The sequence below is a fragment of the Mycteria americana genome, chromosome 15 (assembly GCF_035582795.1).
Source record: "Mycteria americana isolate JAX WOST 10 ecotype Jacksonville Zoo and Gardens chromosome 15, USCA_MyAme_1.0, whole genome shotgun sequence".
NCBI classification, from domain to species: domain Eukaryota; kingdom Metazoa; phylum Chordata; class Aves; order Ciconiiformes; family Ciconiidae; genus Mycteria; species Mycteria americana.
In genome coordinates, this window is record NC_134379.1 from 9972631 (window position 1) to 9993158 (window position 20528).

Consider the following 20528-nt stretch of genomic DNA (forward strand, 5'->3'; position numbering starts at 1 on the left):
GAAGAAGAAATAATTTGCTGCTATGGTTCAGTAACATGTGCTTGGCTTGGCAGATGGCTTTTTTTTAGTAATGGAGAAGTCAGCTAATCCCGTTTAGTGTTTGAATATGTCAACAATAATTCTGGGCTAACCTGTGTTGCCTCAAATTCCCTGAGTAAATCTTTGCTCTTGTCCTCTATGGATTGGTACAGTTTTAGTTGTCTTTGTTACTCTTAGTCCATGCTTTTCTGAAAGATTATCTTTTTATTTCAGACTGGCTTTTGGGCAGATGGGATCCACCAAAGGCTTTTCAAGTGAGGGAGGACGTGTGTGTTCTGTAATTGCGCAGTGGATGGAGCACAAGGTTGCAGGGGTCCCTTCCAGGTCTGTAAGACTGATACCTGGCTGCGCTGCGTTCTGGTTCTTTCCTGCTAGTGGTTTTATTTAACTTCATTAAAGTCCATTATAGCTTGAAGACATTGTTGCTTTTCAATGAGTTTGTTCTGAGACCCTTTCTGACTTTGTAGCAGTTGCAGAAAGTGACTTTTATGTTTCCATTAGAAGCTTTCCATTAGAAGAATTAGATAATATTTGCCTTTGGCGCTTTCTAACTCGGACTTTTTCCCAGAGATGCAAAAATTGCATTAAAGAGATGAAAAACCCACCCTAATATTGTAGAACTCATCTCCTGAAGTCTGGCAAATGAATGTGGAACAATTAACCTTTGCTTTAGTAAGAATGCAGCTTCCCAAAGTATGATAGTCACTGGAGTGCTGCTGTTAATGTGCGGCTGGCTTGTTGCCTTCCTCCGGGGAAAGAAGGGATGGAAATAGAGCAATGGAGCAGTTGAGCATTTTCTGCTTGGGAGGAATCTCTGCTGTGTTTTTTGCCTAAGAAAATGTATTTTACATGCTTTGGGGGGGAGCCTTTCTCAGCAGCTGAACCCATTCCACCCTAGATGTAGTTGCTTTCTTAAGGGTGGGAAGGATGTGGCTGTTCTCTATATGTCAGTCTAAATAAAAAATAATTGGGGCAAAAAAAAAAAAATCCTCTTCGTTAGAGGTATTCTGCCCCTCAGCCATCCTTCTGTCTGCTAACAGAGATTATACTCTTCAGTACTGGAATGTAGTAATAAACAAGACTATGTAAGGGCCGGGTTCTATCCCAGTGGCTGATTGACTCTGTTGCTGTGGGGTTTGCCCCCGATACCCTTCGGGTGGATTCTGAGTTTGTGATTTTGCTAGAACTTGTAGGTGGCCAAAACCAGCCTGGATGCTGGAATAGCAGAAGCAGCACTAGCAGGGAGATTATGACGGAGCGGCGCCTCGGCTGACAGACAGGCAGGACTGCTGCGGTGGGCTGGTGGAAATAGACTCTGGGCTCCCCCCGAGTCTGTGATTTTAATCATTTTCTCCTCTGTACGCTGCAAAGTATTTTTGCCTGGGGCGTGTGGCAACCTCTGGCTAGTGGCAAACGACAGAAAATTCTCATGAATAAACTAATCTCATCCTTTTCCTTAGCATCCCCGCTGCATGCCCCCGCCCCAACCCTTCTCTGTCAGCCTGAAGCTGCAGAAAGCCTTTAACCACCTGAGTGAAAAATCATTTCCATTAGAAGCTCTCTGGCGAGGAGAATTGCAGCCTAAGCCCTTCTCCTTGGGCAGAGACAGCTACTTGCTCTGCTGCTGCCAGCTCACTTTGAGCTATTTCAGTGCCTGAGACTGAAGCCTTGCTGCTGCGAAGGCACGTGAGGTGTTACGAAGGAAGGATTTGCGCTCGTTATTTTCCTGGTTAACTGTCAGAGCTCTCCCAGCTTGCTGGGGTCTTGGAGGTGCAGCAATGCTCCTTCCTGGAAGGGCTTTACAGATGAACAATCACAAGACTTATTTCCTTCTTGCAAACCAGGCTGTGAAGAAAGAAGGATCCTATTCTGTAGTTCTACCGAGGTAGTATTTTCAGGGAAGGTGTTTTTTTAGTATTTCATTGCCTGCTTTCAGCTTGGCCCATAAGGAGACCAGCTGTGTCATGACTGGAGAGCGTAGCAGTACGGCAGAGCCCAAGAGCTTGCACCGGAGCATGGGAATGATGGATCTCCGTCCCTATGGAGGTTTGTGACCAGTAGTGGGAAGTGCAGTCTTCCAGTTTGTTGCAGGATTCAAGAGAGAGGAAAACATCTAGGTCTCCTAGTCCAAGCTCTTTCCTCGCCATATAAGACTATTGCCCTTGTGTGGTGTGAAATACAGCGTGACTGCTGTTGTCACAGGAGCAACTGTTCCCTGTCACTGAGATGAAACGAAGAGGAAATAAATAGCCCAAAGCAACCACCCTGCCCTGCTGCCACATTAACCCTTTGAGGCTTTTTGTGCGTGCACACACCCTCCTAACCGTTCATTTGGGCTGATGCGTTGGCCAGTCTTTGTCTTCTGTGTGCAATATCTGTCATTAAATGGGAGTTGTAAGTGGCCTGTGGTGGAGCAAACTGTATTATTAACGTGGGCGGGCTTTGTATCAGAGACAGCCTCAGGAGGGGATGCTGTAATTCTAGGCTTTCCTGTTACGCCACATCCCTAGGACATTATTTTCTCACTGGTGCCTGAAAGATAAATGCGCACAAATGTCTTGCATCAGCAGTGCTGTCAGGCTCGTCCCTGTGCAATGCTGACTTGTGCTGTGGGGATGGGAAGGCGGAAAGATAAGTGGTTGGATTGAAAGAAACTATAAAAATTCCTGTAACTTCACATAGGGAGGACTGTCCTGTAATTCTGGGCTGTCTCTTTCTCCCCTCACCCTAAAAACCAGTTGTGGCATTCACAGATGACATAGTGAGTATCTGGTTGGATGAAACTGCGGATGCCACCTGAAGTAAGTTGTATTTGCAGACAAACCTGGCCACAAGCCAGATCTCCACCTTACCACTAGCTTGCTGAACGCTGTCCCTGGCTGTCAGCTGGGACACAGCCCCAGTAAGTGATGGCATGCATTTCCCGTGGGTATGCACGTTTACCCCCTTGTACTTATCGTTGTTTCGTGTGATCTGTAATGGCTGGACCCACACCCCCATGCTGCTGCAAAAAGCACCCTCTGTAAATCAAGTCTTGTACAATAATCTTCTGCCGTCAATGCTTGGAAGAGCTAAATTATGTGTGGTGGGAAAACACAGCTTCTACCTCTCTCGGCTTGGGTGGAAATAGGCTCCTTGTCTGGGTGGATGGGGGGGTGGGAACCCACCCTTTTTTCTCCCAAGGAGAAGGATGGCTGCTTCAGTTTACATGCTGGATACAGCCTGCAGCTACAGCTCAAACTGGGGCAAGCAGCACTTGTCCGATAAAGGTGAGCTCCAATTTCTGCTTAGTATCATCCAATAACAGTGTAGAGTCAGCTTATGTGCTGTACATTAAACACAGTTGAAGGTCCTCAGACTAAAGAAAATGTCTTGTGTCTGCCCCTTCCCCACTGTCCCCTTCCTTTCCCTTCCCACAGGCGAGCAGCAGGAGACTTTCGCGGCTCCACCAGGACCCAGCATGAGGCACGGGAGCCCTGCAGAGGAGGCATGTCAGTGTGCTGTACTTGGGCACTTATTGTTCCCACCCCGACCCTCTGGTCAGCAGCACTGTCTTGTGGAAATGCAGCTGAGAATATAAATTTAGATGGGTAAATTAGAATTTTAAGCAGACAGCACGGCGTCATCTCCGTGGTTTCTGCACGGGGATATGCTCAAGCAGGCGTCTACAGCCATTGCTGACCCCTGAACCACGCATGATGTGGTGGGGAACAGTCCCTGTTGGCCTGAATGACACTTAAAATTTTATTTTTCTTTTCTCCCTGAGCCGTATTGGAGTGTATTGCAAGCAGTGCATTGCCCACAGGTCCTGGGTTGCAGAGAGCTGTTAAGAGGTTCTTGCTGAGAGCAAGAATCTGCTGTGGGGCGAGCAGGGAGGACATAAAGGGAAAAGAGCAAAGGCAGGCTGGAGGGGTCTGACTTGCAGCAGCCGGATTGAGATATGGCCTGGTGCTAATTTGGTAAATTGTTTAAATGATATATTAGCAGCTCTGAAGACAGTGTCCGGAAGGATTAACATCATTGTCTTTTCAGCCCTGGGATACTGGTCTGGATCCAATTTTGTCATTTTGATGAGAAAACCGTAGTAAAACATGATGTCAGTGATACTACAGTTAGCAGGGAAGGCGTGTGGATGTCCTTCTTCTGTGAGTGCATGTTGCTTTTCTGACTCGCCAGTTAGGACACAGACCTGTTAAATATTCCTGGCTTCATTTTGTTGTGAAGGTCAAGCCCAAGACTGTCTCTTGAGACTATTGGAGATCTTTCGTTGAGGGAAGGCCAGGTCAGGAAGACGGTCTTTAGTCAAAGGCATGAAGAAAGCATTGGAGCTGAGGCAGAGAACTTCAGTCTGGAGCTGAACTTCCCAAGAGATCGGGGTGTGTGGCTCTGAGGCTGCTTGAATCCAGCCGGACCACCATAAGCTTGTTTAAAGTTAATCATAAGTGTTTTTACCTGAAGCAGAGAAACTTGGGATGTTGATGCTGGTCAAAATACCCTCCAAAATAAAAAATCCTGTATCACTATGTAATATTGTTTCCTTTTTTTGGAGCTTCAAGAAAGAGCTATTTTTAGCTGCTTTTTGTTGTGTTTTTGTTGTCTTTGTTTGTTTGTTTCAAAACCAACTATAACTAAAAGCAATAACACTTTACATTTGGTGAAATCCCATTCTCTTGGATACGAATAATCTCAGGAATAGTTTTGGTAAGGTAACTGTTAAAGGCTCCTCAGAAAAGCTTTGGGAGTTCTGTTCATTTTTTGAGTGAAACTCGTCGACCACAAAAGCCGTGGCATGTCTGAGCTGCTGGGCTGTAGCCGAGCTCGCTGGCAGCCTTGTTAACTCTGCTGCCTCGTGCCTTAGCAAAGGGACGGGTTGCCCTGTCCGGTTGGTCTCTGCCGAACTCCAGACGCTCGGCCAGTTGCAGGTGCGGCTGTGGCTCTGATGAACGTGCCAGGCTGAGCGACGCAGACAGGTTTTCCGTATAGAGTGGCTCGGGGTGGCACTGGTGCTAATGGCAGGCTGGGGCGTTCATGGGATGGAGGTCCTCTGGTCTCTGGCGTGATGGTGGCAGTCGGTGGCAGACGTTGGTGCAGTAGGAGCCATCCGCGCTCCGCTGCCGTTCACGCCCGTATTGCGGAGTGTGGTATCAAAGCTGGGCACGGGCAGAAGGGGCGGCTGCAAGCTACCGTGAGTTATGCTGTGCAATCGCTGACCTCCCTGGCCTTCACAAGCTGCCTTTTATCCTCCTTCCAAGGTGATACCTCTGCTTTATTGAAAGGTCTGATAGAAACAAACGCTTCTGTTTTGATGAGGCTGTTTCGTGCGCTGATACGACCTGCCAGCTGGCTTTTTCCAAAAGGCGTTATTTATTTTAGCAGCATTAGCAGATTATCAGGGCTGAATAAATCTGCATGTCTGAGTCAGATGAATTTTCTAGGCTCTCCATCCGTAAGAGTTTCTGTGTGCCTGCCAGAAGATGGGAAGCTCAACAAGAGGGTCGAGTGCTGGCATGTGAGTGTGACAGCCCGATAGCGGCTCCTGACTGTGCTGCCAGCCTCGTCGGGACGCGGGGAGCCCAGGCTGTTGGGGAGGACGTGTCTGTCTGGCTTGGGGGAGAGGATAATGCGCTATGGTGAGGGTGCGTTTTATAGACAAGGTGGCAGAATAATTAACGCTTGAAAGACAAAATAAAATACGCTGCTTTCGAAGCAGAGAATCGCGTTGCCATTTGGGGATCGTTAGGCCTGATCTGTGCTTAGCATCTTCGCTGGTCTATGGCTTTCGGGTAGGGATGTGACCTGCTCTCTTACTGCGCAGTCTTGGTACTGGCATAGTTAGAAAATGTGTGTATTAAGTCAATAGGGCGAGTTATTTTCTCCCCTGTTTGGAAACAGCTTTCTCAAAGTAAATAATACCTATGGGGACATAACTGAGCGGTCCTGTTGTTTGTGCGGACGGAGGAGCGTGCCCCTCTAGTAGACGCCCCAGGATAGCATGGTGAGAGCCATGCTGGTGGAGGGAGCTCGTCGGGTTTTTAAGGTGTTTACATGAGGCTCTGTGGGGTCGGGATCATGTGGCTTGGTACAGGAGATGTGGCTCAATACCTGTAATTAAAACTCAATAAAAATAAAATTGAGGGAGCTTACCAGCAATGGTAAGTCCCTGTAGATGACAGGGACTGTCAATGAAGATGAATTACACCTATATTGAGTTCAACTTGCAGCTAAAGAAATGTACTAGAATGGCATTAAATAATTGCATTAATATTAAGAGGCTAAATCTGTATAAACTCAAATAAATCAAAAAGGGGACTGCTGTTTGAGTGATAGGTAAAGAATTTTACTGCAACTGCTCAAATCTGTAACTTGCCAAGTACCTAATACTGAAATTGAATCATCTTTTTACTCCTGGACGCAGTGTAGGACCAGAAAGCTTTCTTGTGATACTTCTGCTGGAAAACACTCTCCTCCTTCCTATAGCAAAAAGAACAACGTCAACAAAGGTTTTTCCATAAGCAGCACTTTGAATCCCTAGTGAGAGAAATTACAGAAGGCTAACTCAAGCTGCGTGCTGCAGCGCAGCCTCCCAGGACTTGAGGCAGGATGCAGACTTCAGAGCTGTGTTCTCCAGTCCATTCAGGTGCAGTTATTTTTAGGCTGGGAAAACTCCTTCTCCTTTGCATAAGCAATTTTCAGAATTTTTAGGGATTCAGAAATGGTAAATCTGTAACATCCCTACCCAGGAATAGACGAAAATGGAGATTTCTGCATTTGACTATCACTGTTTTCTGTAGGAGAATATCACTCTGATACCATTTTATGTAAAACTTAAGAAAATTAATAACCACCAGTCATTCACAATAAAGCTGCAAATTTAATTTTAAACTTATTTTTTAAGCTTTCTTCCTTGAACCTAGGCTTTAGCAGAGATAGGCTAAAAAAGGTTTAAATCATATGCTGATTTGCTTGAAGTACAAACCTTTAGAAGACCCCTCCTTCTCTTCCATCTTCCTTTTCTCTGCACAAGTACCTAAGCAGACTTGTAGGAGCTTCCAGTGCAAAGGCAGAGGCAGCTGCTGCTCAGTGAAATGTGCTCTCGTAGCAGGGATCCAAATGCAGCTTCGTACATTCCCGACTTATGCTCTCCTAGAGTCTACTCAGCACGCTGAAAGCTTTAAGTGAGCAAAAGGTGTGATTTATATTTATTTCTCCATGGAGGGAAAAAAAATCTGTGCTAGTGGAAGCCTAGCAGTGAGATGAGACCCTTTCCCATGCAGCACGCTAGCACCGTGAATTGATGTAGAATGTGTAGGTAAAAGCGGAGAGGTTTTTTCTGTACAAAGTGCCTCTATTTTGAGAGGCTTGCTGGGAGGGCTGTTCGTTACGTACTAGCAGACCCTGTGTTGGGGACAAGCTGAAGAGCTGGCTGAGCTTGTCCTTTTATCCTATCCCAGTATTGCTCAGAACTGTCGGCTGAAAGAGCACAGAACTGAAACCCCGTTAGTGCAGATCTTCGTTCTTTACAGAAGGCAGGAATAAGCTGTGCTTGGAGGGCTTCAACTCCTTCATGGCCTCGCAAGGTAACTGTGTGCAATGAGTTGATGCCCCTTAAAATATTTTTTGCTATATTTGTCCTGACATCCTCCAGGCAGACAGGTCCAAAAGTGGGAGTTTGTCAACTTGCTTGTAGTTATTGAGGAGACACCTTTACCACTAGGAGAACTTGATACAAAAACTATCTGTTCTGGTTTCATTAGATCTGACACAGAAAATACCGATGATGTCTTCCCCCCCTCGTTGTCCCAGCCTTAGTCCCTTGTGGCAGTGCCGGTGCTGCTGTCTCTAACCCTCGGCATCTTATCTCCAACAGGTTGGTGGGACGAAGACAGGAGTCGTGCGCTACGTGGGAGAGACGGATTTTGCCAAAGGGGAGTGGTGTGGTGTGGAGCTGGATGAACCCCTGGGGAAGAACGACGGGGCGGTTGCTGGTACAAGGTACTGTGTGTGCTCAGACCCAGCCTGGGGCAGGTAGGGTCCTACACACCTCCTAGGGCGGCCGGGGGCAAATGCCATTCGCACCTGGGAGGAGGACTCAGGGCTGTGTGCGGCCGTGTGTGTTTGGACATTGTGGGTTGGGAGGAAGAGTCCAGTTTTGAGTCTCTTCAGCTTTGGGATATCTTTGCAGGGAGATCAATAGAACCCTCATCACCGGAGCATTTTAAAGCAGGATCAGATAACATCTGTGAAGAAGGAACCTGAGTGGCTCCAGGAAACAGGAGAGAGTCGGGAGAGAAGATAACTTATAGTGGGATTTAGTTTTTGCTAGGAATTGATTCTGTGATTGTATTAGCTCTGCTTTCTACCAAACATTCTTTTCATAAACTTGCTTCTTGCGCTATATCTATAATTCACTCTGTCAGAACTGTAGAAGATAAAGAGTTGACTCTTCCCCCCCCACCCCCAACCCAGCTTAATGTTTTTTGTTCTGTTCTTTCTGGGAACAAATTTCCAGGGATCTGAAGGAACAATTGGTGGTTGTTCTGCCCTTGCACTAATTCTGTAGTGTGACAGCTGTCTGCTGATTGATCTTACCACCTCTGACTCCGTAGGCACCTCCACTATATTCTTTTCAAGAAAAGCCCTTGTCCCTACCTAGTTTTATGGGTACTAACATCTTGCAGGCTTGCTGTTTCTGTTCATGTGGAAGGTAAGGGAATGACCCCCAGCCTCGGATCTTGAGCTTGGGGATGTTCAAATCTGAGTTACACAACAGCACTTTGACCCTGCTTCAAATAAAGGTGGAACTGATTCCTTGTCCTTCACAAGTTCCTTTAGTGGGATATACTGTTGATTTCTTGGAGCTTCTTAAGGGAATCTTGCATTAGAGGTGAGATTTAGCTTTGAAACTGAGGAGCTGAGAGTTCCTCCCTTGTTAGATCTCAGGTTCTGTAATAGATGTGTTAAATGAATGTCCATGTGTTTTCATTTAAAATAAGAGAAATGCTGCCTTGTTCAATGTCAGGACAAGAAAGCAGAAAATGATTGGCAGCAGATGGCTGAGTTCCAGCCTTTTCTCAAAAGAAAAGAACTGGGATGGTAGCAAATAATTTGTGTAGCGAATCCAAGTCCCTGATTTCTTTATCATACGCTACAGATTATCTCTCAGCTTAATCTTCAGGGTGCTCAGAAATTATTTATTGTCTCTGTGCGTGTGGGAGGTGTGGACCACAGATGTGAGCGTAAGGGTGCTCTCTCTGCCTCTTGTCCTCACACGTCTGTTGCTGTGTTTTGAAAACCCAACTTTTGGAAGTCATACGTCTTCTGAAACTGCTGCATCTTGGCTGAGGTCGTTATGGCATGTGCCCTGTCTGCAAGGCTTCTCTTCTGTTGCACACTTTATCAAGAGCAGGAAAAACTGAGCTCCACAGCTGGGATCGGGTGAGCAGGAGTGAATTAAGAGGTTTGGATTAAACGGGGGAGATTGAGGGAAGTCTGTAAGGCATCCCTGCCCCTTGCATCCAGCTGATTTTGCAGATCCTCTAGCAAAAATGGATACTAGCCGATACAGCAGTGGTACACGTGGGCTCTCCAGCTAAAGGGCGCTCTGTCCACCAAGGATCTCGCTGCAGGTTTGCAGCGTTGTCCCTGTTCGTCCTTTGAGCCTTCATCCAACCTTCTGATTTTCTTATAGCATATGCTGATTTCAACAGCAGGGTTTTGGAAGAGAAGCCAATAGAGTAAAACTGACTCCCTCGGCGCACGCAGGCAGCCCTCGGACAGTCTTCCCCATGTTTGCCACTGCCACATGGGGTTCCTGATACTGCCCTGAGCTTGTCCTGCCAGAATCAGTCTGGGCAGAGACCGCCCGGGACCTTGGAGTCTCTCTGCTTTGGTGGTGGTTGCCATCTAGTGAGCAGCCTTGGCCTGGCTGCCCGAGACCAGCGCTCGCTGCCGCAGCAGCGGTCTGCCATAGCGGGAGAGTTGGGTCCAAAGAAGCGACTCGAGACAGTGGAGGGTGGTGGAAGTAGGAGAGCAAACACGTGGGCAAATGGGCGAGCAAAGGACTCTGTCACCATCTTTGCTGCCGTGGGTTCTCCAGTTGCGTGGGTGGTGAACCCCCTGAAACGGGAGGAGGGTTGCTCCGATTCTCCTGCAGGTTCAGGAAGGGCATCCAGGTCTGGATGTGCATCAAGGGAAGGATGAAGGGCCAGGGTTTCCTGAGCAGCTTGTGGTTCCCTGGTGGAGGCTGGCTGCAGGCTGGGGTTCGGTAGCAGTGCCCGAGAGAAGGGTATCGCTGTGGTGAGCCCTCTCCGCACGTCAGATGGACGCTGCTGAGACGCTGTGGGGTTTGCTGCATCTGCTTTCCTGCCTGCATAGGAGACTAGAGAGGTGCTGGTGTGGTTTTTTTGGTTTCTTATCCACAAAGCCAAGCAAGTTCCACTTGCTCATCTCTAGTATATTAACCTTTACTTGCTTATTTTACTGTTCTTCCTTCCCTGCCTCTGTTCCTATGGGAGTCTTTGTCCACTGAACTGCTTATGCCTTTCCTTTCACATAGTCTGAAACATGTCAGCTACAGGCCTTGGACACCAAAGATTTTTTTTTTTTTAATCTATTTCAAAACTTCCTGTGCTGTTTCCCACCTGCAGTTTGCGTTGCCATCACAATGCCACTTTTCTTCCCCGTTTCTTTTCTGTAACGTGGGTATAGAGCTCCTTAGCGCTCAGTGAGAGCAGCTCTTGGTTTTCAAGCAGATTTTTTTTTTTTTTTTTTTCCCCTGCCAAGTGTTCTGGACCCAATTCCTGCTTCTGAACTATAAAAGTTTAATTGCAACCACTTCCAGTCTGGATTTAAAAGAAAATGAGCAGACAGAGAGTGATGCAAGTTTGGACTTGCTAAGAGCTGTCAGGGGGCTTTTGTGGGGCTTAGCCTTTGGCGTTGTACAGCCACAAGTACCGGTCTGTGCTTAGACCTGTGGAAGGGCTGTGCCATGCTGTTGGTCCGCCTGTGCCTACTACAGTTTGAGAATACGATGCTGAGCAGGGTTTTGGCTGGTTTGCAAGAGGCCAGACTGATTTTCTTCCTCGGGTCTCTGTTCTGCAGCAAGGTCAGCCTGCGGTATGGCTGGTTTTCCAAACCCAAGAGCCTGTGTTGGCAGCAGGCGGAGGGGCCTAAGTGATTTGGAGTTGTAGAGGGTTGTTTTTGGTTGTTTGGGGTTTTTTTTTTTTTAAGATTGTTATAGAAAAAATCGGGCTTGAGCAGATGTTTGAAAATGAATCACTTTCTCATCTGGCTGGAGACCAGGCTGTTCTCTGGCCTCCCAAGCACACAGAGGTCTGCCTGTGAACAGCCGTGCGGCTGCCAGCACTTAAAAATAAAAGGGAATTGGGGAAGCAGCTGCTTACATCTGGAGAGAGAGGACTTGTGCTAGCAAAGCTGGATTTGTGTCATTTATTCATTAGGACCTGTTTTTTATGTTAACATAAGACAAACTATTACACGGTCCAGTATTTTCCCCTAACCTTGCTGCGAAGCCTTTGAGAAAGAACTCTTAATGGAGGCAGTTCTCTGTGTTGACTATTCCTTTGAAACAAGGGGATGCAACGTCTGGAGATGATCTGGTTTTACTTGCTGCGGTGCAGCTGGCCAGCAACAGATAAACCATGGCTTGAGCCGGTCAGCCCAAGCTCTGAAGGGGTTTCCAAGGTGACACCGTGGGTTTTGGCTCATTTCGATTCTGAAAGAGGGCTCCAGAGAGACATAATCATCGAGCTTGCACCAAAATTATTGAATCCTCCCTCTTTTATGCTTGCTTCTTTCTAAGTTTGTTTGCATGGGAACCAGTTTCTCTTTCTCTGCCACCCAGAGGAGGTGGCACACGCTGGAGTTTGCTGTAATGGTTAGCTTCAAAGTTAGGAGCTGCTATTTTCCCCTTCCGTTTTGGGAGGAACATTCATACGGAGCTGTGTGGTTCAGATCTTTTTATTCGACACGCTTTGCGATGTGGCTTTCTTGCAAAGCAGGGTAGAGAACACACCAAGTTTTGGGAAGGTTGGTTTGTTGTGGTAAGGAAGGAGTGCGCGTGCTCTCTCTGCGTTTATGTACTGGGGTCTTTGTGCTGTCCAGGCTACCAGATGGGTCTTTCCTGGCATCTCATCAAAGTGTGCAGCAGCTAGTGCACGGCAATTACCTCGGGTTTCCCTGCTTAAGCACCACAAGTGAAAACATGGAGATTGTCACTACTCTTAAGTGGCAGGAAAGGAGAATAATCCAACCGCTTGCATGCCTGAAGCAATGTCACAGCAAAGCGCCGAGAGATGAGCTGAGGGCCGGGGTTACATATTGCTTAGCAATGCCATTCTGTGAGGCTTAGGCGAGATGGATGCTCTACCACTTCTGACTTGGTGCGTCTCCTGTATTACAGGTATTTTCAGTGCCCTCCCAAGTTTGGCCTCTTTGCTCCCATCCACAAGGTGATCCGGATTGGGTTCCCATCAACCAGCCCCGCCAAGGCAAAGAAGAGCAAACGAATGGCCATGGGAGTGTCTGCCTTAACCCACAGCCCCAGCAGCTCCTCCATCAGCTCCGTCAGCTCTGTGGCATCGTCTGTTGGGGGCAGGCCCAGCCGCAGCGGGCTGGTAAGTGGCTCTTTCCAGAGACTATGCAGCCTCCATCCACTTCTTCTGTGACCCGGCTCTACGAAGTGGGGAGGGTTGGGGTTTTGTTTCAGCAGCTGCACTGGGGCAGCTGCTCCTTCACCATCAATGAGAGGAGGGGAGCGGAGCGTGGGATACTGTTACCCACCTTACAAATAGGACTCCCTCCATGGACACGAGAGGCGTAACAGACCCTGAGCAATTGTGACCGTTAAAGAGCCCAAAGTGCTATTTGCAGCGGGATGAATCTCAGCTCCACTGTCAAGAGCAGGTTTTGTACAGGATCCCTGCAAAAAATGCCATCGCTTCTTGTCCCTCACGGTCGCGTAGCAGTGTGCTGCTGTGTTGAACAGCTATGCGAAAGCTCCTGCAATGACTGCCTTTTACTGTGGAGGGGTGACACTGTCCTGGATCACATGCCTTGTGCTTTGGCAGGTACTCAAGAAGGCGGATACCAGCGCAGGCAGCAATATTATTAAAAGCTCTAACTCTGCCATAGCGTGTGCTGCATAACACCTGCAGTCATCTTGGCTGGGGACGAGGGTGCAGTATCCGTTACTGGGAGCGGATCCAACTAGCCCATACCAGTCTCCAGTTGAGATCAGTCCTCGCAGCTGAGCTCACTGCTTGGGACTGCACCAGCGCAGGTCATCAATACAATATATTGAAGAAGGCAGATGATACAATATGTGATAATCTTTCCTGACCCAATTCCCACCCCACATCCTGTCCTTTGGGAAATGGTCCTTTCGTTGCAGTGTAGCAGAGCTATTGGGCTTGTAAGCAGTGTCCAGATGTTTTGCAGACTTGTTAACACCACCTGTAGGGCCCGGAGGGTCCAGAGCTGGGACTGCACCTCTGTGCAGGCTAATAAATGATCAGTAGGTGAGCTGCATCCCAGATTTAACAGGGGACTTAGAGCTATTCTAGGCTGGAAAGGATACCGCTTTACCCCTGTCTCTCTTGCACTCTCTTCCCCAGCTGACAGAGACCTCTTCTCGATATGCCCGAAAAATCTCTGGCACCACAGCTCTCCAGGAGGCACTGAAGGAGAAGCAGCAGCACATCGAACAGCTACTGGCAGAGCGTGACCTGGAGCGGGCTGAGGTTGCCAAAGCTACCAGCCACATCTGCGAGGTGGAGAAAGAGATTGCCATCATGAAGGCCCAGCATGAGCAGGTAGGAGATGATGTGGCTTTATTGCTAGCACACAAGTATCTGGCATCCTCTGAAAGTTTCAGATCATGATAACATTATCCATGCATAGCTTCCTGATGTGAAACCTGGGCTCTGAATTTCTGCCTTTCATGTGGAGGCAGCTTCCTGTATGGTGGGTTAAGCTGAGGCTCTTTCTCCATTCATGCCAGCGGAACATGTGCGCTGTCTGCCCCAAGCCAGGAGCAGAAAAAGAGCTGTGCCAGAAGAAGGACAGTACATGGTTTGTGTCTGGTGGATCGATACATTCGAATGTTGAAATGCAAGTGGAGGGCAAACTTGTACCCCTTAGCCACCCAATCTGGCCTTGGCTGTGACTGCATCGCAGCGGTTTTTTGATGCTATCGGACACTGCTGAGAACATCAGCTCAGTTCATAGGTCACTGCTGTCCTGCCAGAGGGGATGTTTTTATCACACTAATAAAGTCAAGAGATCTGTAAGGAAAACAGACTGATCATATTAGCTTTTTTGCACAAGCATGATATTTTATGCATTTGAATGCTTAAAGAGAGGAGTTGTGTTTGTGCTCTTTGTCAATACGTGGCTCTTCAATGACTGCTGTTGCCCTAAATTCCTTGCTCGTGTTTATAAACCCCAGTCGGCTACTAGGGAGCATTGATGGCACTGTATATCTTTGGGTGGTGGGCCACGCCTGCCTGTCAGAAATGCAGGAGGAACTGGCAAATCTGACATCTTCCTTGTGTATGGTATTTTCCAGTAATTACCAGTAACAAACAAATTAACACAAGTCTGAAATGACTTCTTGCTTCATGACCAGGGCTGAATTGTATCTGGTGACCTCAGACCAGATTTTCAAAACTGTTCAGGCTTCAAGGGCTTAACTCTTAATCAAAGCTGGATTCTCCAAAGGGTTCAAGTCAGAGAGGCACTGAAGCATGGATCAAATTTACAAGCTGCTGGAGATTGAGCAGGTTTTTTCTTTTGGATACCTACATACTGACCTCTTTGGAAAATTTGCCTTCTTACCATAGCAGCCTCTGAAACAGATCATCAAAACCTTCTGTTCCCTTGTTCTGATCCTTTTTTAAACAACTCTATACTTCAAACATTGTTAACTTTTGTGGCTCGGGCTCTTTTTTTGCTGCAGTACGTCACGGAGGCAGAAGGAAACCTCCAGCGAGCACGAGCCCTGGTGGATGGGATGCAGAAGGAGAAGATTGAGCTGTTGAACCAGCTGGAAGAGGAGAAGAGGTAAAGCAGGAGTGGATGGGTGTGGGGGAGGTGAAGTCATGGGGGAGACGAAGCTCCTACCCAAGAACATCATTCATTGGATCTAAGGAGAAGAAAGTGACTCGGAAAGTCATGTTTGGATGTCTTCCAGTGCTTCAAATATGCTGTGTTCCCCTCTCCTGGCCGCTGTGGTCTGCCTGCATGTAGGGGAGGGGTGTGCCACTTCAGGTTATGGGAAGTTTAGAACAATTTTGCTGCAGTTGCACATCTAATGTGACTCTTGTCTAGGGCTGGGTATCCAGTACAGTGACTGCCCCCATTTGCTGACAAACTGCTGCTAATGACAAGTGAACAGTGAAGTATTTCCAATTAGTCTTGTACATTCCTATGGCTCTTGGCTCTTGGAGGGGACTCGATGCTGTATCATTCGGTGGGTTGCAGTGAGCTAATTTCTGTGATGTGAGCAGTCTCAGGTTTTTTGAATGTGCCCAGCTGAACCTGCCCCCGTGTTGCAATGCAACTGAAAGGCAGCAGACAAAGAGCCGGCCAGGGCAGCTCTGTTCTGCCGTCAAAAGGAGTTTCATGATTGGACCCACCTTCCTGCCAAAGGCATGTAGCACTTGAGAAAAAAAGAAACCATCCGTTTCCATTCCTGATTAGGACTCTAAGTGCTGGCACTCCTGTGATGACCCTGATAAAGATTTGACAGGCTGCTTGCGTGTCCAAGAGCGTTTGACTACGGCACATGTTGTACTGACAATACAATGGTGGACAACAGTTGATCAACCACTGCCCGTAGAAGGCCGGATAGTCTTGGTCTCCTGCTAAGCAGTGAAGTTATTGAGGGTTTCCAGCCATCTTCCCTGTTGTTTGGTTCCCGACACAAAGCAGGGAGAAGCAGCATTATTAGCCTGGAGAACCGAAGGGCTCCAGTAATATCAGTAACTCTGGGATTTGATACCCTGACCAAACTCAGCCGTGTCACTGTGTAAACTGGAATTTCTCAGTAAAGGTGGGATTAACTCATGGCAAGGGTGTGGACAGTGACAAAGCCTTGCCGTCAGAGATTCTTGGCTAAGGATACAGTATAAAAACAATACTGAATAATAAACAGACCTGTTCAGGTTGGGCCATCCCAGACCCCGAACCTTTCTGTACAACCTGACTTTGCTAAAGACCATTTCTTTCCCCTGTATTTGTGGTGTGATGACCTTAAGGGCATTCCTTCGGAGGAAGGGAAGTCAAACTGGAGTACAGCCTTGCTGTAGTGCGATTCATCATCTCCCCACATCCCAGAGGCCCCATCCATGTGTATATGATGATGCATACATTTCCTCTCTGGATAAGAGTGAAGATCTGCTTGTCATTCTTGGAGTCCAATTGCTCCATTATATATAATTAAGCTCTTCAGTGGGAATAGAAAGACATTTCTGTGTATTAAGTAACTGCAAACAGTGTTGGTTTCAACTGAATGGTGTCCCTCCTGAGGATGAATTGTTCTTTCGTGCACAAGTCTCCCCGTTCTCCTGGTAGGCAGCTCACTTTCCCAGCTCCAGGAGGCCCTTTAACACAAGACAGCTGAGTTCTTCCCTAAATATCAACAGATGCCTCCTCTAATTTGAGGAGGTTTAGACAAGGAAGTTTGTTTATGAAGTTAGATATGTACACTCACAGCTATTTTTGTCTGTAACGGAATCAGAGTCCTTACATCTGGCTACCAGCTCAGCATCCTCATTATTGCCTTTTTTTTTTTTTTTTTAAATCAGTAAAGAGACCAAAGAGGACTGAGTTTAGCAGAAGATTGAATTATTTTGTGTCATTACTGGATTTTTCTCTTCAGACTTTGCAGAAGAGTCCTAGGCACTTCTGCATTTGTGCTTGTGATTTTTATGTGCATTTATGCATGACTGGCCTATACAATCTCTGGTGAAGGCTTTTCTGCCAGGGTAGCTCACCATTTCCACGTTGTGGAAATGTTGAGCGTTGCCCACCCTCTGCCAACAAGGAAAAGGCTCTGATCCCCCTGGAGTATTTTGTATGGACCCTGTGCATTTGCCACAGGAATTGCCCAGTGCTTGGCTGCAGGATCTAAGAAAACCGGTGAAACCTGCTCGTGGCTTTCATGTTTTCAGGATCCCGGTGTCAGTGACCGGCAGCCGTGCTTGCTGAGAGGTGGTGCAGCAGAAACAGCGTGTCTGTGAGCATGTGCCTTGCAAGAAGGCAAATGTTCGCTCTTCAGAAGGCTTGCTTATTAACTGTCTCGCTCCATGTGTCTTGCTGTTTAGCTTCTGCTGAGCTGTTTGTGTACGCAGTTTGTCTGTATCCCTCTCGGACTTTGGTCGTGCAGGGGAGGCCCACGTGCAATGGCTGCTTGGAAATGGGATGCTGATCTGGGTGTTACTGATTGCTATTTGTGTCTTTTCCTCTCCCCAGGAAAGTGGAGGACTTGCAGTTCCGTGTGGAGGAAGAATCGATCACGAAGGGGGATCTGGAGGTAAATTCCTAACACCCTTTCCAAATGTGGGATTGAAACCTGAAATTGCATGCGGGGCCTCACCTGAGTAATTTCTGCCACCTTTTGCTCAACTCTAAATAATACATTATCTTTATTGATGGCTTTGGACTTGCTGCGAGAACACTGTGGTATAAACTGTGAAGATTGTTCTTTGGTACGTTGCCCAATGACTAATAATGCTAGGAGCTGCCTAGAATTAATCACATGCAGCCAGCCTGGCTTTAAATGTTGCCATGAGTTGCCAAGCCATGTTAAAATCTGACTGTATCTGAACGCATTTCAACATATGTTTTTCCACTGTAGAAATTATTTGACTGCTCAGACACTGTCCCTGCAGTGTCCTGTTATTAGCAGCTAACTGGCACGCACAATCCCCCAGTCGGACGCTATTCTATTCCAGCCAAAATGCCGTGTATCGTTTGACCTGCAGTACCCTCGTGTGGGGTCCTCTGCCCACGAGAGTGGGGTTTGACGCTAGGATACCCTTTCATTTGGAAGGGCTGTTGCTCAGAGCCATGCTGTTGCAGTGAATGTTGTGCAAACTGGAAGTGGTGTTGGGAACTTGCCCTTGAGCTGGAAGGCTTTTCAGGGGGGGGAGGGAAAGGAAAAGAAAGTATTTATGTGAAGGCAAGGCTCTACATGTATAAATTGGGACTTTCCCTTATCTTTAGCTAGAGTGCTAGGTTAGTAACAGCCAGAAATGTCAGGGGACCTGCTCTTGTGCTTCACTGTCAGTCATATCAATAAAAGCCCAGGAAAATGGGAAAACTAGGCAATGGAGTATGTTGCAATGGCTTTGACCCTCTTGGCATAAACCTCTCCTCTTTATCCAGAAGCTGAAGCAGAGTAATGTGTTTGGCAGGGTATAAATCAGCAACGCACTGATAGCAGACCTTTGCTAAAGGACAGCAAGTGCAGTTCCTGCCTAGTGTGTGGGTGCAAAATCAGGCTTCTATTGATTCCTGAGCTTAGATGATAGGTTTCCCCAGTGCTTTAGAGAAAGGTGATTGATCCGTCGCTCCTTTTGAGAGCAGTGAATTGTCCCTGCGTAAGCTTTAAGTGTTTAAGCCTGGCTGTGGAGTAATGGCAATGGGACCAGGGTTAGCTAGCAGGTATATTTAGATGTATTTAAAAAAAAAGCCACCACGTTTTAGCAAGATGGTAAGCTGCTGTGACATAAGTGCTCCTGTAACTGCAGGTCCCAAACTGAGGATAGATCTGACTTTCCTTTGGGCTGGGAAGGAGGAGTTGCTTTGCAATGGGGATGTGGCCAAGCTTCTTGCAGGCTGCCAGGGTCCTGTCCCCACTTCCATGTTTGTCTGTACAGAAGAACAAATAACTTCTTAGGGAAGAGTCATGGAGCAGCCTGGTTTCCTGTGATCCGGAGAGCTGGGATGTTCCCCTGTGGGTCCAACGCCAGTGACAGCGCAGACACTGTCAGAGAGCTTTGCTGTGGTCAGCTTTTACATTCGGTCTAATTTGGATGCTCAGACTGAATGATTGACCCACTGGAGTTAATTCTCACCTTCCTGCTTTGTTGTGGAAACAGTTAGGATTTCCAGAAGTAATTCACTTAAAGAAAAAAATCTCCCCTTGGAAATCAGGGGGATAAGTGCTCCTTCATGTTGCAGTATGTTTCCTGGGGGATGGTTGTCCCTGATATTCTTCACGTAAAATCACAACGAAGTCAACCAGTGGCTACTAGCACCGCCCTTCGCATCCCTAGCTAGAGCTCAGCTAACCACCCACATACTAAAGGCAAAACCCAGTGACAGTTGTCTCCCCTTCTCTGGTCTTGTAGTCCCCTTGCGCCAACAGCCCTCTTCTGAGTACTCGGAGGAGAACGTTTATCTTGTACTTAACAGCCAGTAACAGACATGGTGGTAAGAAAAGATTATCTGCTCTGTGGTCCCTGGATCTAGGGTTTCTGCAGAAGGCTAGGCTAAATCCCATGGTATTTCTCATAATATTATGTAGGTTTTGAACAAAGCCAGGACTCTCAGGTGTTGAGCGTGGCAGGCAGCATCCCTAGAAGCTCTTTGACCAAAGAAATCAGTGTGTCTGAAGCCTGAAGATATGGGTCCAGTTTTTGGGCCTCTGATAAAGAAGGAGGAGCTGTGGATTTAGCCTTGAAATGCAGTTGTGAATTCAACCCATTTTTGATCCTTGTTGGCAATGCTGATGCTATAGTGCTTTGGAAGGTGAAAAGGAAAACAAAAGAAAGTCTTTTCATGGTGGAAGACTGTGGTGTTATAGGAAATATTAACCTCTTCAAGGAACTGTCTCATGCTCATCTCCTGGAACCTACCTTATACCTTGAACATCAGTGGGAAGTCAGTTTAATTTGTGAATAGTAATTTAAGGCTACCAGCAAGAAGTAAGTCTAAAATTCAGATCTGAACTTCTTCAAAGTGCAGGAAAACTTTGGATTTGAGGCTCTGAGTCATACTGGCTAGGCATAAAATAAGAAATAACACAGGACTTGATGCAAATCTTAAGTGAAGCTATATTTAAGGACTGTAAAACAGTGGATCTAAGTTTCTTCCCTGATTATTTTTCCCCTCTATTTTCATGTGTTTTTCCAGACTTGGAAAATAGCAGGATTGGTAGATACTGAGCAAGCTTGGCTGAGAACTTGTGTCAACCTCAGGAGCCTTGAGAGAGTTTCTTTGGGAGATTCAGAGATTAGTTTTGTAATAGGTCAGCATCTTCAGGTTAGCCAACATCTGACGCGCTGCCACTAGTTAAGGTAATTTCAAAAGTTTGTATTGCTAAAGTTTCACTTGGGGATTTTGAGCTAGTGTAAATTGAGGAAAATTCATTAGTATCAATGGAATAATTATCCCTGTAAATAAAATCAAGTCTGGAGCTCCACCTTGAGATGTGGATTTTTGAGCATTGCAGAGAGCAGGAG

At 47.1% G+C, this 20528-nt stretch overlaps 1 protein-coding gene across 3 annotated transcripts in view; it reads left to right on the plus strand.

Moving 5' to 3' along the window:
* The window catches only part of CLIP2 (CAP-Gly domain containing linker protein 2), an 81380-nt gene that overhangs the window by 41419 nt on the left and 19433 nt on the right, over positions 1–20528 (plus strand). For all 3 annotated transcript variants that reach the window (XR_012777965.1, XM_075517945.1, XM_075517946.1), the window contains exons 4-8: positions 7907–8031; positions 12461–12674; positions 13674–13871; positions 15017–15120; positions 17533–17593. Coding sequence is in view for 2 of the 3 variants with exons in the window: in XM_075517945.1 (XP_075374060.1) it covers positions 7907–8031; positions 12461–12674; positions 13674–13871; positions 15017–15120; positions 17533–17593 (702 nt within the window). In the remaining variant the exon portion in view is untranslated. The remainder of the gene's footprint in view (positions 1–7906; positions 8032–12460; positions 12675–13673; positions 13872–15016; positions 15121–17532; positions 17594–20528) is intronic.